General features: G+C 40.8%; 1 protein-coding gene across 1 annotated transcript; it reads left to right on the top strand.

Moving 5' to 3' along the window:
• The first annotated feature begins 225 nt into the window (after positions 1 to 225).
• On the top strand, positions 226 to 16,641 carry tars1 (threonyl-tRNA synthetase 1). The gene is made up of 19 exons (XM_053420127.1): positions 226 to 420; positions 1,562 to 1,639; positions 2,226 to 2,416; positions 2,804 to 2,927; positions 3,701 to 3,825; positions 5,443 to 5,560; positions 5,667 to 5,731; positions 6,060 to 6,138; positions 6,370 to 6,516; positions 7,231 to 7,329; positions 9,170 to 9,336; positions 10,364 to 10,526; positions 11,499 to 11,636; positions 13,604 to 13,681; positions 13,766 to 13,866; positions 14,350 to 14,454; positions 14,783 to 14,855; positions 15,552 to 15,666; positions 15,757 to 16,641. The coding sequence occupies exons 1-19, from the start codon at positions 361 to 363 to the stop codon at positions 15,903 to 15,905; spliced, it is 2,175 nt and encodes a 724-aa protein (XP_053276102.1). The 5' UTR covers positions 226 to 360; the 3' UTR covers positions 15,906 to 16,641.
• The last annotated feature ends 948 nt before the right edge of the window (positions 16,642 to 17,589 follow it).

The following is a 17,589-nucleotide window of genomic DNA, read 5'->3' as shown; positions in this document are numbered from 1 at the left end:
CAGGTTCTTGAAATCTTGCATCAGGTTTTAAAAAACACCATTTAAATTGATGGACTTTGCAACTTTTAAGTATAGGTGATATAAACTTGGTGCATAAATGGATCTGATGTAACTGCAGACCAATCAGCAGACTCCTCCTTTCCGGTAGGTTGTGCATCATCCAGGTTTGCAGCCAGGTTACATGATGCTAACATGCTACCAGGCTAACAAAGCACCGCCTATTATGGCAAGAACGTTGCATCAGAATAGCAACTTCCGGGGAATTGGTCCTCACCCGGCACCCGTACGTCCCTCTCTCAGTACACACTTGTCCCTCTTTTGCTGAAGTTGTGTCCAAAAGCGAAGGAGCTTCTGCTTCCAATGGCGGACCAGACAGTGGAGGAGAAGATGAGCCAGCTGAAGGTGGCCGGAGGGAAAAAGGTGAACTCCTCACTTTCATTTCATTCAGCCGCAGCTAGAAGAGAAGCTAGCAGAGAAGCTAGCCTAGCAGCTAGCCTAGCCGCCGGTCAGACTCGTGCTGTCATCGAACCACCCGACACCGCGCTGCTAATGTCACAAGCTAACATGCATACAAAAAACCGTTGTGTTGTTATTTGTTGTCAGTGTTTCAGTGAGGATACCAGGAGCATGTGTGTGTTTGTGTTGTTATCTGTGCGGGACGTCACTTGTGCCACGTTGCAGGTGAAGCTAGTCCAGCCGGATAGTTGGGTTGAGCAGACGTAGCTTTGAGGAGAGGACGTCTCGCCGAACTCGGTTCAAAATGTTGACAGTTTAAAAGTTTCACTACTTATTTATCAGGTTGCACACGTGTGAGAATCATACTTACGTGTGTAGCATGTTTCATTTGTGTTCTCTAGTCAATCGGCTCACACTAAGTGGAGCATGCAGGTTTTATTTAACAGATATAAGAGGATTACTGTTAAAAACTGGTTTGGAGTCTCATACATTCCCATTAAAAGCTCTGTTGGTGGTGGTCTGAAGCATTTTATAATGGTGGTGGATCTACATCTCTATAATAATGATGTATCCCACCACTCCCTGTGATTCAGATCCTGGAGTGAATGTTATTGTGTCAAATCATCACAGTTTTGGTCCCATTGGAAATGTCATGTGGTTTGGATCCTAATTAAAGAAGAAATGTGCTAATGAACTTTTTGAACTGTTGAACTTTGACTGGTTATGTCTCATTTAATATAGGCTATTTTGTTGTTTACAGCACCTTTCTAACTTTAAGTTTACCTAAACGTTACTCAATCACCATTCTAGAAATTTAACAGCCGTGTGACAAAAAAGTTTTATTTTCTAATTGGTCAAATCTTCAAAGTTAGTTTATAATCTTGTGAATAACTTGAAAGTTTTGTCTGTGGTTTTTCAGTCATTGTCGAGATATGCATATTAGCTGTGTATAATAGTGTGTAGCTGTGTTTGTAAATATATGTTTAGTTTTGATCCATGTACTTGTGTCTAAACCAGTTTCCCCCTGAACTTGACCTTAACCTTAAACTTACTTTATAAAGCAGAAGTATCCCAGTCATCTCATGATGTCATATTTCTTTGAAAGGGAGGAACCGAAGGCGGTAAAGAGGGAGCAAAGAAGAAGACTAAAGGTGGTGCTGGGGACTCTGGAGGAAAGGCCGAGGTGAGTTTCTAATTAAAGTGTCAGAGAGTATGCACATGCTATAATTAGACCTTATTTTAGATTCTTGTTTTACAAGAACTGTATAGTGAGTGTTTGTTGGTGTTGTCACTGGACACCCTCACATCAGGTAGAATGCACAGTATCTATGATTAAATGATTATTTTTTATGTTTGTCTGTGTGACGTCAGTGTGAAACCTTATAACCTTCAAGCACAGACCTCTTATGCAGACTATTGATAATAACACTCACGTCTAGTACCTTTTTTTTAAATAAACAGACAAACAGAAACAGTTGTTTCACATCAAAACAAACTATTTCAGCAGGCAAAAACATATATTATGAATATCAGGTTTTCTTTCTTCTATTTTCTTCTTTATATAACTAAGTCAACATAAGAAATATTAAACATATCGAAATAATTTATATCCGTTGTCTCTTGCTTTTGCCATCATACGTTGATGTGTAACTACTTCAAACTGTCAATTTTCTTTAAGTAACAGTGACGTAAGCAATATGTACAGATCTACATCAGGTGAAATTACCCACTACCTCCATTTTACTCACACCTTGTTTGTTCTCATCCAGTTGTCACCACCCCCTCAGTACATAGATGAGCGTCTTGCTTTGTACACCAAGTTGAAAACCGAGCACGAAGCCCTGATGGCGGAGAGGGCGGCGAACAATAGTCGGGCGATCAAGGTGACCTTGCCCGACGGAAAGGTGGTAGACGCCGAGTCCTGGAAGACCACACCTTATCAGGTGGCCTGTGGAATCAGGTGAGTGTGATGATGATGAGAGGAGTTATGTTTGGTGACATGTGTCTCATTAAATGTGGCACCTTTCTTTCATGTAGCACAAAAAAGAATGAAGACCTAATGGGTACCTCTGTAATTGAATTTCCAAAGATGAGCTGTCAGCTTTATTCTTCCAGCCTGTAATCATGATTACAGTTTCAAAAGACTTCATAACAGCCACATTATGAAAACCGAAATTGGAAATGACAGCCACCACCGAACACAAGAAAGCATTTGCACATAGAAAATCTCATCAGTGTTGAAAGTAGAGAGAACTTTGCCTCAGCAAAAACTTTAGACCTGAGCTTCCTATACCAGCTTTGTCACGTTTACAATAAGTGCCACGATGTTTTCATGTTTTCTATCCAGTCAAGGCCTCGCTGACAACACAGTCATTGCAAAAGTGAACCAGAATGTGTGGGACCTGGACCGACCTCTGGAAGAGGACTGCAGCCTCCAGTTGCTCAAGTTCGACGATGAGGAAGCTCAAGCTGTAAGTAAACGTCATCCCTGCTCTAACACATCGTCTATGACCATTGTAGGACTAAAGCAGATTTAGATTCTGTTTCCCGACATTAGGATTAGAGGAGGGAAATGTTAAATCAAAATGAATCTTCCACTAATGATTTGTGTTACGAGTAAATATAATAATTTGCCCTTTTGGATTTCTCACTGTTCAGTGAGTTTAACAAATCTGGTCGTTACCTGGATACACAACCTTTTGAAGAGGTTGTTCATCCCTATTAATATGCACTTAGAGCAAGGTACCTGAGCTTGTAAGATTAAAGTGATGAATGAGAGGTTTACAATCAATAATAAACCTCAAAGCCCTGTTATCCTCTAAGTGTCTGAGCCACAGCGACATTAAGAGGAGATTTGAGATTATATAAAACTGCTGCAGTCATGTACTGTCATAAAAGTCACAGCCGGTGGTCGCTGAGAGAATAATGAGACATCACTAAAGAGAAAAAGGACAATTTTCAGTGTCGTTGTCTTTACAAGGTACTGAACCATTTGTCAACTGTTCCTGCAGTTAGGGTTAATTTTGCATATTGGAAGCAATCAGAGAAAGTGATATGTATATTGTTTATGTGCTGTGGATGTTCTCAAAGGCTTTCACCAGCTCAGTGAATCACAACAATCTTGATTTTTACAGTACACATTTCTCACCCTTTCCCATGGAAGTCCCACTTCTCATTTTTATTAGACATAGAAATGACTACTATTTTATAAATGGGACCATCATTTTTTTTGTTTATTGTTTAGGTTTATTGGCACTCCAGCGCCCACATCCTGGGTGAAGCCATGGAGAGGGTGTACGGAGGCTGCCTCTGCTATGGCCCCCCCATCGAGAACGGCTTCTACTACGACATGTTCCTGGACAGCACTGAGTGAGTGGCAGGAGCTTTGGGTTCAGATTCATCTGTATTAACATAGTTGATGTATTTGGACAGTGAAACAATTTCTATTATTTTGCGTCTGTACACCACCACGACATATTTGAAATGAGTCCTTAAATATTTGATTGAAACAGAAGTCTCAAAACTTTAATAAAGGTGGTAAACAGAATATTGCTCAACCGTTCAGGAATAACCGACATCTTGATGTATAATCCCTCCATTCTTAAGGGCTCAGACTTAATTGAACGATTGACTGACAGTCCTTTGTAAAGCCAGGTGTGGCCTGTTTCTTGGCAATGACACTCCGTAGAGTGCATACTCCTCCAACGCCCAACAGTCCCCTGAAATTCAACTCACAGATATCAGTTCAGATAGTTCTGAGAAACATGATCCAAAGCTTCCACATCATCTGTTAAATGAAGTGTTATGGAATGGACACGTATGGCTTCCAGTGGAACTGTGTCACTGCTGTGTATTAATGATGAGACTGCTGAGTAGACTAGAAGTAGCAGTTTGAATTCTGAAGTGTAAAGGGTTTTACCATCTTCTCACATTCAGCCAAATGCTGCAAAAAGTAATAGGGCAGAGCTTCACGCTGCTGATGGATAATGACCCAGAATGTACTGTGACAGCAACCCCAGAGCTTCTCAAGGCAAAGAAATAGGATATCATTCAATAGCCAAGTCAGTCACATGACCTCAGCCTATTTCAGCCAGATTTCTTTTCACTTGCTGAAGACAAAACTCAAACCAGAAGGAGCCACAAACAAGCATCAACTCCAAAACCTGGCAAAGCTTCCCCAGGGACGAACCTCAGAGAACCTTGAAGATGGCTTCATTTCATATTCATTGTGGTGGTTTACATAGGCAAAAATAATGAAAACTTTATCTCTGTTTAAATACTTGTGGATCAGGCTGTAGTTGTGTTAGTCCGCTCTGTATAAGTTTGATGTGTATTCCAAGGCTTAGCAACTTTTAGTTAAGTTCACCGTGTAAGATGGATACTAAACACAACAGCGGCGGAATGACACTAATGCCGTCTAGCTGGATATTTCTTGGGCGTGGATTTGAAATGGCACCTTTCAATCTCCGCATATAAGATTGGCAGCCTACAAGCACATCGGTTCAAACACAGAGCTAGACACTACTTCAGTGAAGCTTTGAAAGCGTGTGGAGGCGCACTCAGAAATTTTCAACATTTCTAACTCGTAAACAACTTTTTCACTTGACCTTTCCCTGAAACGATGCGTTTCTCCCCGCTCCAGGCTGCAGGAGAGCGTGAGGAGGGCTGTCTAATTAATTCTACAACCTCCGTAATGAAGTCATTTTATGCTAATGGCATTCTTGGAGACTGTTTTGTGCAAGGATATTTTGACATTGCTCAAGCCCTAAAGCCAAGGACTCTTAAGTATTTGCCCATGCTCTGCAGAGGTTATCAGTTTCTGGTAGTCAAAGAATTACGTTGGTCACATCCACAATGCCCTCTGGAAACTGTGGCAGATGAAATTTAGCAATTGGAGACGGTGTGCATATTAATGCAGGTGTCTAAGTGAGAGTCCTTGTTGAATGTGCTGCTCTTGTTTTATTTATCTCTCGATGTTTTGGACAGGGGTGTGTCGAGCAATGACTTCCCGGGTCTGGAAAACTTGTGCAAAAAAATCATCAAGGAGAAGCAGCCGTTTGAGAGGCTGGAGATAAAGAAGGAAACTTTGTTGGAGATGTTCAAGGTATCTTAGAGTACTAACACACACACGTATACTTAAAAGAATACAAAAGCTGTGAGGAGAACTGCAGTAGAACCGGGACTTTAAAACCACTTCTTGTCCTTTACAGTACAATAAGTTTAAGTGCCGCATCCTGAATGAGAAGGTCACCACTCCGACCACCACAGTTTACAGGTGAGTCCACGGATTCTGCTTCTAAAGAGAATTGTTTTTTTCTGTGTTTTTTTTTTTTTTTGTCGTTGAATCCTGTGAAAAACCAATAATGATGAACAAGCACACACGTAAAATGGCGACATGTACCAGGACTGCAGTCTCAAGGGGTTGCCAATTACAACACTAGTAATCCATGCTCTGTATATATGTGATTTATTAAACAGTAGCATTAATTATGAGTGCATCATTAGTTTTGGTGTTTTTATGGAATTTGTTTTACATTAACATATCTCTTGCCTGATCCTAAACAGAACAATTTATTATACAACATCTTCTAAACTAATTCCAGGTGCGGTCCATTAATTGACTTGTGTCGGGGGCCCCATGTGAGACACACTGGGAAAATCAAGGCTCTTAAGGTCCACAAGGTGAGTCTGTCTCCTCCTCTCCGCCATGTGCAGCTAGATGGTTGTGACACCATATGTGGATTCATGGTTGATTAAACTAGATAGGATTTTGAGATTCTCTAATCTCTGCCCTAAATGTCTGCTACATTTGTCCCCGTTCCTCGAGCAGTTACCTTATGTTTCATTCTCAAGGGATTTGATGCACACAAAAGAACGATGAAAGCTAACGTAATCCTTTTTGTGGTGTGCTAGAATTCATCTACATACTGGGAGGGAAAGGCGGACATGGAAACCCTCCAGAGGATCTATGGAATCTCCTTCCCTGACCCCAAAATGCTCAAAGAGTGGGAGAAGTTTCAGGAGGAGGCCAAGAACAGAGATCACCGCAAACTGGGCCGGGTAAGTGCTGAAGAAGCAAAAAGGATGTCGGTTAAGTGTCATTTTAAAATAGTCCCCAAAGGATTTTTAGTCTCACAAAGCAGGTTATTTACAGAATGTTGGTATTTATCTGTTCAGTTTACGAAGCTGTGACTTGACTGCACAGATGCAATGGGGATCCCACTCAAAACAAATCTGAAATACAAAGACATGATATCCTGAGGCATCTCTGACAAGTGTTAGAATTTTATTCATGGTGCATTTACAGTATTATAGCAGCATTTTCTGGTAAAGATCCATTCTCTTACAAAAAGAAAAAATGTATATGTCAAAGACAAATACTTAAAGTGTAAATCTATATCTATTCTCAATTGACATGTCAACCAAGATAGAAATAAAATGTTATTATTTACTCAGCTGTGAGTGAAGTCCAAATTGACCCCTGGTAAAAAGCAGTAGTCAGTCTGAATGCTGCTAAGAAATATTGTTTTAATCTGTCGTGAATCTTTATTGTCATAATCTAACTTTATGTTGGACAGGCACCATGTATGGGTGTGTTTGTTGTTGCAATTCTTTGAACATAATAGCAGGTGTGGGTTAGCGAGCCGAGCAGTAGTTTGTATGACAAACCTTGAATATCTGATGAGCTGTTATTTCATATTAAAACCAGTTTGGCCTGAGCCGCTCCCCTTTCCCGCCGCAGTAACAAGACGTTATTTATCTTGTGTTATTCAGGAGCAGGACCTGTTCTTCTTCCATGACCTGAGTCCAGGGAGCTGCTTCTTCCTGCCAAAGGGAGCCTTCATCTACAACACACTGATTGAGTTCATCAGAGTGAGTCCGAGCTTTCACACCCTCACTTGATAACTCCTGTGATCTCACTCTTAACTGAAGACAGAGGTGATGAGGACGGGAACAAGTGACCATTTGCAAGAAGAACAGGGCAGAAGAGACAAACAGTTTTATACCATTAGAGCTGGGGGTTTTATATATTCACAATGATGATATTTTTTATAATCTTTTATGTGAAGGATTCTTATTCAGATTTCAAAGTGCTTCACAAGGCAGCAATTAAAACAAACGAGTCGTAAAACAATCTGAATTAAAAGACAATAGATGAGCAGTTTAAAAAGATAGTTCAAAGAAACATTTAGATTAAAGTAAAATATCAGAGGAAAGTTTGTCTTATGAAGGGAAATTACAGAGCAAGCCAACTTGATTTCCTCAGGCAGATAGTTCCAGAGCCTCAGGGCCCTGACTGCAAATACTCTTTCCTCATAAGCTTTTAGCCAGGTCGCAGATAGCAGGCCACTGCCTGAGGATATGTCAGGTTACGAGCTGGTAAGACATTTTCTAAAAGATCAGATATTAAACAAGAAGAGAAGGTTTAAAGAGCCTTAACAGTAATCCATAGAATCTTAAAATCTATTCTCAAACATATAGGAACCCAGTATGAAGAGACTAAAACAGGAGTGATGTGGTTATGCCTCCTGATTCTTGTCACAAGATATACTGCTGCAATTTAAAAGCCTTGTGATGGACTGGTGGCCAGTCCAGGGCATCAAACCTTTGATAGAAGGGTAACCGGTCCAGGGTGAACGTGGCCTCTTCCCCAATGTTAGCTGGGATTGGCTCCAGCCCTCCAATGACCCTCAAAGGATCCTCAAAGGATCAGTGGTATAGATAATGAATGAAATCTCTTTGACTGTCATATTATATTATATGATTAAGGAAGGTTTTGCTTTGTATTGATGATACAACTTTACTTTAAGGTCTTAAATAGTTAGGTGAGCGTTAATGAGACGCACGACCTCGGGCGAGACATATAAAATGTTTCCATTAAACTAGTTTAATACAATAAAATGCTAATTCAGATCCCTTCTTATTAAACAATAAGGTTGTAGCCACATCTAATGTATGCATTCTCAATATGACATTTACCAGTTGTGACCAGGTAATAGAAAAACTACTTAGTGTGAACTTAACCTTTGATCACAATAATTTATTCAGAACAAATTGAAACATTTAAAACAGTCGTGATTGACAGCGTTGAAGAAAATCTGTTCAGCTTCCACCTGCTCTGTTACAGACCCACACAAACACACACACATACACACACATCAATCTGATTGAACACACTCACTTTGTTAAGTGCAGTGTCAATGCAGCTGCACATTGGATGTAATTTCACCTAAATGTGGTCATATAGATTTCTGACTGAAAGGATTTCGAGTAATGAAATCTGTTTTCAAGAAATGGCTCTGCCTCCTGAAGCAACACAGCACGCATCCAAATATTTGTAGCGTCTATTTCTGTTGGGATTTAAAATAAATTACACTTATTTTATTATCGCTATCAGCTGTTTAGTATTTTAAAAGTGATGGCAAACAAAACAGGCACCGACCCAAACGGCATGAAATCAGTCAGTCTTCCCCAGACCCCCTTCACAATATGTAAACAAACATTAATGTGGAAAGACAGCTGCATTAACATTCTTAGAAGTACTAGTAAAGTCTAACTCACTGCTTTTGCTAGCAGTAGTGTAGATTTTAGAGGATGTACTCTATTTATCAGCGGTATTAATGGAGATATTTTGTAGTTGTGATGCATGCACAGAATTGTGAGTCTTAAACGTGAAACCTCCTGTGAGACACCGTTGATGTGTGTTTTGCAGAGTGAATACAGGAAGAGGGGTTTCCAGGAGGTGGTGACGCCCAATATCTACAACAGCAAACTGTGGCAGACCTCTGGCCACTGGCAGCACTACAGCGACAACATGTTCTCCTTCGAGGTGGAGAAGGAGACGTTCGCCCTCAAACCCATGAACTGCCCCGGACACTGGTGAGGCCTCACTCTTCCTTCCGCACAGGCCAAGATGTTTTGAAAGAAGCATGTTTTTCATTTCAGCAAACATCAAGTGCAAAGAGAAACACACCCACTGCTGTCACACATTGGGCATCAAGTCGGGCTCAAGTGTGAAATGTGTATTTTTAGTCGGTTTCTCTCTGTAATTGGAAACACCTGTGTTTGTCGGAAGCATTTAACAAACTCAGGGCGCTGCTTTCACTGAGCATGTTTGAACCTTCCTTGCATTTTTCATTTATATATACACTCCTGATCAAAATCTTAAGACCAGTTAAAAACTTTTGATCAGCTGATGAACAGCCTACTTCAGTTAAATTGTTGTTTTCAATAAATTGCCTTTTCAATAAATTGCCTGCTCACAACTTTTGGGCTCTTGTTCCCATTTCTTCTTTTTGCATTTTGAAACTCTACTTAGAACCTTCCTAAGATTCAACAGTGCAAAATGCAAATTCATGCAATTTTTTAACAGGTCTTAAGATTTTGATCAGGAGTGTATATATATATAGCAAAAAAAATAACCTAACACATTCCCTGGCAAAAGGGACAGCCGTTAAATAATGTTTTACAACACCTGAATAGCTTATTAGAGTTCGCTCAGGGTTTTGTTATCAGGAGGGAAATAGCGTCATATTTCACTGCCAGAGCAGTTTGTCATCCCTTTCAGCGCAGCTTAAAATGACTGATGCTCTTGCCATGTTTTCAGCTGTTGAATGACCCAGTTCAATTTACTGCCGAGTGCTGCATTGCAGTGCAGAGAGCCAGGCTGCAGCTCTTTGTATTCAAATCTTTTCTCCTCTTCTCACTGTTCCAATCTCCGTGCCACTCACACGGGCAGCCCCTCTGGTGATCAGGCCCAAATGGAAATTGAGCTTGCCAACACGTTTTGTTCAGTTGAATCAAATATTTAGTCTTTCACAGTGGTATTGAAGTAGCAGAGCAATTTTCTGTTATTATGATTGCAGTCTGTAATAATGCATTTTTTATTTATTCTTTAACACTCCAGTCTGATGTTTGATCACCGGCCGCGCTCCTGGAGAGAGTTGCCGCTCCGCATGGCCGACTTTGGCGTCCTGCACAGGAATGAGCTGTCAGGGGCCCTGACCGGCCTCACTCGAGTTCGCCGCTTCCAGCAGGACGATGCCCACATCTTCTGCACCATGGACCAGGTGAGTCCTGCACTGATGCAGTGACGTCACGCAACACACACATTTTGGGGTCATACAAGTCTGATTAAAACACCAACCTGATATCATATTTATTGTTTTGTGTCTTGTTGCTGAACGATTTTCAGATTGTTAAGACAAACAGTTGTAAACGATCACACAGTTTCACCAGAATCATTTATAGCTCTTTGCTTCAGTGTCTCGCTGCCATAAGTTATTGAATAAATGCAGTTAATGTTGTCATTGAATGTCCTGTCACATTCTCAGATAGGACTCCCAGTGCATCAGTGTGTAGTGCTGCTGGTATTAACGCACACAAACAGGATTTCGGGAGACCAAAGAGATTTCTTAATTACGTTGTTCAAACATAGCGACGCAGCAACTTGCAGCTAGAGTCTCCCTGATTCGTTTTCTTTCTATCAGCTGTGGCAGCGGGTTAGATGGTTTAAGTATTTGAAAGCACTTTGTACGCAAAGTAGTTCAGTTTTAATGTTTCCCCTTCACAGCAGCAGCTGCAAAGCACTGCTTGTACTCTTCGTCTTTTTATTATTCACAAAATCCAAACTTGAATCACACTGCGGAGGGTATGTTCTTATCTTACAGCCGCCATTAAGTTTATAATCAGGGAGTCCAGATGGTGGGCCGCGGATATAAAAGCTGTTTATTAGGAGACACTTCCTTCCGGAAAGTCACTTCTCCTTGTCATTGTGCTTTATTTCCTTTTTCAAATCCAAAGTGCCCGATCAAACTTGTGATTGATCACATATGATGCTGATGCAATGATTGTCAACATGTGAAACCATTATATGAGGCTTGTATGTTTCCAGAAGCCGTTTTATCTAAATCATAAAAAGGTGGATCTCATTTTGATTGCATTTTTCTCCCGCTATTCCCTCCTAAGTGATACAGAAAGATGAAATCCGACATTACACCAGGATGATACAATTTCTGCTGTGTTTGGTTTCTCAACCCCAGATCGAGGAGGAGATCAAGGGCTGCCTGGACTTCCTGCGGACTGTGTATGAAGTGTTTGGCTTCACTTTCAAACTCAACCTCTCCACGAGGCCAGAGAAGTTCCTGGGGGAACCGGAGGTGTGGGACCAAGCAGAGAAGGTAATCAGGATTCCACTTGTTCCTTTTTGTAGAGGAAAATGTGAGCAACTCTCACTGGAGAATTAAGATCCTGATATAAGTGATAGTATCAAAATGGAAATTAGAGAGCCACTCCACAGACGGCAAATGGAGGAGATTTGTAGACCAGGAGAACATTTATATTTTAATGGGCTTTATTCTGCAGAACCGCCGTCAGTTCTTCTCCAGAGAATCCACATCTGTGCAATCACTGTCAAATCAAGTCCAGTGTGTAGATCGGCTTTACTTTGTATCTTGGGTTCAGCTGTGAAGGAGAAGATAATATATAAAAAATGAGCTTAAACAAAGTAATAGCAAGAGTGAGTGAGTTTCAGGGAGTGATAATGATCTTTTATTTCTCTGCGCTGTCAGAAGTGGATGAAAAACAGATCAATACATATTCAGGTCTAACAGATGAATCTGTAGAGGAGAAGTGCCACATGTTTACTACCTCATCTCCTCACGTGTGTCGAGCTCATGAGATCCGTTCATCGGTCTCAGCTGTCGGGCTCTGAATGGATGAGAAGGAGCGGTGACTGTGGTCTCCAGGGAAACTGCTCCATTGATTGGTCGATGTGCTTTGGACGGACCGTTGGTCGGTGGTGCTGCATTCATGAGGAGAAAAGTGCTGCATCAATAACCTTCCAGGATGAATTCACTGTTTTCAGCAGCAGAAATCTTTTTACATGCATCTCTATTCTCAGATTTCAGTTCTCACAGCTGAGTCTAACCTTTCATTGATCATTAAGTTCACGGTTTACTTTGCAAACTGCAGTTTTCATACCGCATCTCAACAAACAACATGGATTATCATCTCAAACTGTCCCTTTTTATTAGAAATGGGAAAATTCATTAACAGTGGATATTCAAACTGAACCAGACCATGTACCGTAGTGTGCTTCGTGATCCAGCAGTGGGCGCTCACTGTCAGCTTGACCTATTGCAGGATCTCTTGACCTTTCAGTAAAACTAAGCCAGGGATGTTTTGCTAGAGAAGCAGCATGTGGACGTTTTTGTGTGTTTTATAACGTAGACTGTAAATTAACAAACAAAGGTTTGTTTGCCAAGTGGCGCAACGTTAAGTGTTGAACCTCTTCTGATTTCCTGCCAGGGTGTAATAGAATATATTCAAACAAATTGTGTGTCATGTCAAAATTGTTTGAACTAGATTATTGTGAAAACTGTGGGTCCTTTTAGGCAATTAGTGTCTTTTTCTGCTCATTTATAATCCATTTAGTTTGAATAGATGACACTTCGAGGGTAATTAGTCTTTAGAACTGACTGGTTTTCCTTTCTTTTTGAATTTGTGGGTATTTTTAAGTGCACTTTCACTAATTGTTGAAGTTATTTTGTTAATTCATTAGCATCACGAAGCCACAATAACCACAGTGTGAGTTTGTTGCTACTGAACAGAAGAGGCCAGAAAATGTGTAACTTTCAGTATTTAGCTGATTCTCAATGACTCCAAGTGTTAATTACGCTCCACGTATGAAACTGTATCTCTGTAATTAACAGTCAAGTCCGTGCTCAGGATAAGGAGAGCGGTTGTTAAAAGAGCAAAGAAGAAGAAAGTTCTAATAGCTTGTAAAACTAGCAGCTGCTTCGCTTGACCTTTGGAGAAACTTCTCTCCGAGGAAAACATTCTGTAAATGAAGCTGTGAGTTTTTCATTATGAATGTTTGTGTGAACAAAGGTGGAAAGTAACACAACGCTGACTTCTAAACTTGGCATCACCGCTGGAACACAACTTGCTGCACGCTTCCCCTCACCTCATTAACTCCCACAAGCAACCATAAAATATTATTGAGATGTTAACATTTCTCAGTTCGGTGATTAGTTCCAGATGAGGAAAATGTCAGGTCTAAATTTACGGCTTCACTTAACACCACTGTTTACTTGTTGGTCAGCCACTGATATCCTCTCAAAGCAGCGACTGTTTGTTTTCACAGCAACTGGAGAGCAGCTTGATTGAATTTGGGGAGAAGTGGGTTCTGAATCCAGGTGACGGAGCTTTCTACGGCCCGAAGGTGAGCTGTGCTACACACTAATGATGTCGTTAGCCTGTGAAGCGGCAGGAGGGCGGCTGCTCATGACATGTGCTGTGTTCACAGATCGACATTCAGATCAAGGACGCCATCGGCCGCTACCATCAGTGTGCCACAATTCAGCTGGATTTCCAGCTCCCGATCCGCTTCAACCTCACCTACGTCAGGTGACTGGAGACGATGGTTTCCATTGCTGCAAATGAACGTGTTATAGACTTAAAACCTGTTGACGTGTGATTAACACAATCAAAGATCAAAGATTAATTTAAGAAAATATTGAGAACTCCATCCAGCATTTCCAACAGAATTAATTCAATCATCTATGATGGTAAAGGAAGTGCACGTGCACAAACACACAACAGGTTCAGAGTGAAAGAGAAGTTCTCGCGTGAGGTGTGAATTTCTGCTTGGACAGTTATGTTATTTATTATGACATCTATTATGAAAACTGTGGTGAGACAAATTAAAATATAAAGGGTCTAGATCATTATTGGGAAACACTGAAATCAAAGGCAAATTTATGCTGTAAAACTATGATAATGGGAGTAATAAGACCCCTAACCCCTAACCCTAACGGTGTATCTTGAATTATGAAATATATTAATTTCTGTTCCCTAATTTTCTTTTCCCTTCTTCAAATGATTTTGTAGCCATGATAGCGACGACAAGAAGAGGCCGGTGATGATCCACAGAGCGATCCTGGGATCAGTCGAGAGGATGATCGCTATTCTGACTGAAAACTACGGCGGCAAATGGTTTGTGAACGATATTTTTTATTTAAAGGTTGACTTCTCAAGTATAATTTTATTGCAGTTGTTTCAGATTGATGATCATGTTTATTCCCCTGGATTATAATGCGTGGGGATACAGTGAACAGCACGGCCGTCCATCTGTAACCAGCAGAACTTTAATTTCACAAAATTATCTATATCAGGCGGTGAGGTCAGGGTTTTGATATTTGATATTTTATTCAGGTTTTGTTGCTGCCGGGGGGAATTATTTCTCTGGCTCTTCTTAGATTTATGGGAGAGAAAAATAATCATCTAATTTTCTTCCTAACCAACTGAATGTGTCCTGTCCCAGGCCTCTGTGGCTCTCTCCCCGTCAGGTGATGGTGGTTCCTGTGGGACCGACCTGTGAGGAGTACGCTCAGAAGGTAAACACCCACCTCAGCTGCTTCAGAGACAGAGACAGTACAGACAAGTAGCCTGAAGCCATCAGGCCCTTAAATCAACAAGGAGCTGATTTGAAGTCGTTTTTATTCCTGCTGTTCATATGTTTGGATCGCTGGTGTCACCGGCTGTTTTCAACACTGTCTCATCGTCTTTCATGCTCCTGCATCTTTTAAGACCAAACTTCATTTCACAGCTCAGGCCATTGGCTCGATGTCACCAAAGTAACTGCTGAGATCTTTTGGAATATGGTCCGACAATAAAACTGTTTTTTAAACAGCCAATCAGCGACCACATTATTTAAAAGGTTAAACTAAAAGTTAGTGGCACTAAAATGTTGGTATTAATCTTTTATTGCGAAAACGTTAAGTCAAAATGGAACCAAAGAGTCTGTCTGTGAACCTTGATGGTTGTTTACATTGAATGATTTGGAAAAGAAACGTGTTCAGAGATCTCAGCATTAAATTAGAGTACATACTTAACAATAATTCAATCTACAAAATGATTAATTCATAATAAAATAATCACTTGTTAGTTGCCTAGTTGTTTTGAATACAAAACAAGATTTACAGTTAACTTGAAAAGACAATTGAAGAGAAGAAGAATAGTTGCAGGATTCTTATCATCTTTAAAACCCAATAGTCGATTGGTAAATTGATGAGCTCTGGTTTATGTCTCAGGTGAAGCAGGACTTCCACGCCGGCGGCTTCATGACCGACGTGGATCTGGACCCGAGCTGCACTCTGAACAAAAAGATCAGGAACGCACAGTTGGCCCAGTACAACTTCATCCTGGGTGAGTGGCAGCACACTTTCTCTCACTTCCTCGGTCTGTTCCTCGCTGTCCATCCGGTTATTGACTTTCATTTGTCCTCTTGTGTTTAAGTGGTGGGAGAGAAGGAGAAGACGAGCAACACCGTGAATGTCCGCACCCGGGACAACAAGGTGCACGGCGAGCGCAGCGTGGACGAGTGCATCGAGCGTCTGAAGCAGCTCAAGACGTCCAGGAGCCAGAACGCCGAGGAGGATTTCTGAGCTTTTCCCAAAACCTGCTGCCATCCACTCGTCTCTCTGTCAACAGCAGCTTGAGTCTGGGGACTTCAGAGGGGCCTTGTGTTTGAAATCGGTTTTTAGGAAGGATAAAAAATGTATTTCACGTTTTTTGCCTTTTTCTGATTCGACAAGTCTCTTCTTCTCTGGTGTCTTCAGCTGCTTCCTAAATAAATCACTGTTTTAAGTTTCTGGTCTAAAGGTTACTGTCCTACACAGAATTAAATCTAATCAAGTCAAAATCCCCTCTGCTTATAATGAAAAACAACTAATGAGACCGGCCCTGTCTCTGAACAGCTTTACAGCACGTGTCTGTACCACTGAATAAAGAACAGTTCTCGTGGGTAATGAGCTGAGGGGATTTATTTTATCACTGTCTTAACCCGTTTATATCAGTCATGCATTTTTTTTCTTCAGGGAATTGTTTATGGATTACAATTTTGATAATTAAACAATCTATTCTTGATGTTCTGCTTTTTTTTTTTTATAAGATACAAGATGCTTTTCACTTGTTTGGGGAAACTTGACAACCAAAGTTTATTATGCTGCTGTTATTGAGGCTGTCTGTAGGTGACCTGTGTGAGAACGTGGACAATAAGATAATCAGAAAGTATAAACATTGAACTGAGCATCAAACAAAGCAGAATATGGACATTTGACATGTGTTGAAATTGCACTATAAAGAGTTGTGAGGACATCAAAATAAAGGCGACTTTAAATATTTGGCCTTTGGTGCTTGTGCTTCTTTTCACTACTCACCTCACAAGTTCAGGATTGAAGTTGAAATTATTAGATAACATCCAATTGTCCACAAGGCCGAGGTGGAACAGAGAGATGAGGTGTAACAGAGGATCTTCATCAGTGATGAGGCTGAGGGTGAACACCTGATGCTTCTCAGTAGCACATGGTGACTGAACTTAAGAATATTCCATAGAGCTGCTCTGTTACACCAGAGTGAGACTGACATTTTTCATTCTAAGTAAATAAGAGCCTTTATTTGTTTCATCATGAAAGGAAAATGTTTCCAATGACATTTAAGTATCTGCAGGAAGAGTTCACACAGACAAGTGAAAAGTTGTGACTGTCTGTGCTCCAGTTATTCCTGCAGTTGTTTCCCAATCTGCTCTTTTTATTCCCATTAAATCACACAAAACTTTACTTAGATTTGTGATGCAACTTTAGTCTTTGATGCACACCAGTGGCACATCTTGCATTCAAGTCTCACGTTATTATTCCAGCCACAAGAGGGCGGTATATCCGTGTGCTCCACTCACAGATGGAGCAGAGCTGGAGAGGAGAGAGTGCTCTGACTCATGCCAATGGACTTTTTTTTTTCTGTTCAGTAAAAACACACCACAAAGTTTGTAAACAAAACAAAACAAAAACCTGGAAAAACTTTCTGTGGCTTTAACAGTTTATTCACAAACTCTTCGTTGCTCTCACAGGTTCAACATTAACAAAGATTTAACAGGTTTAACATTTGCAATCTCTCAGAGATACTGCTGGCTCCAGGACTTCACATTAACTGTTCCCTGTTTTATTTAGAAATTACAGATTTAAATCACACAAACGTTTCCCAGTTAATTTAAGTATAGGAACATTAGCACTAAGGTTAAAGTTGGGAGGGAGAGATGGTCTCACGGTTGCAGAACAGGCAGCGAGCGACCAA

Source organism: Pleuronectes platessa, chromosome 4 (genome assembly GCF_947347685.1).
Source record: "Pleuronectes platessa chromosome 4, fPlePla1.1, whole genome shotgun sequence".
Classification (NCBI taxonomy): Eukaryota; Metazoa; Chordata; class Actinopteri; order Pleuronectiformes; family Pleuronectidae; genus Pleuronectes; species Pleuronectes platessa.
Note: the sequence above shows the minus strand (reverse complement) of the source record. Positions and strands in the feature narration are given on the sequence as shown.

Excerpts from the sequence above, each read along its gene's own strand:
- tars1 (XM_053420127.1), top strand. The coding sequence starts at position 361 with ATGGCGGACCAGACAGTGGAGGAGAAGATGAGCCAGCTGAAGGTGGCC. Across the intron at positions 2,928-3,700 it reads ACGATGAGGAAGCTCAAGCT|GTTTATTGGCACTCCAGCGC; the intron begins GTAAGTAAACGT and ends TTTATTGTTTAG. Across the intron at positions 5,732-6,059 it reads CCGACCACCACAGTTTACAG|GTGCGGTCCATTAATTGACT; the intron begins GTGAGTCCACGG and ends AACTAATTCCAG.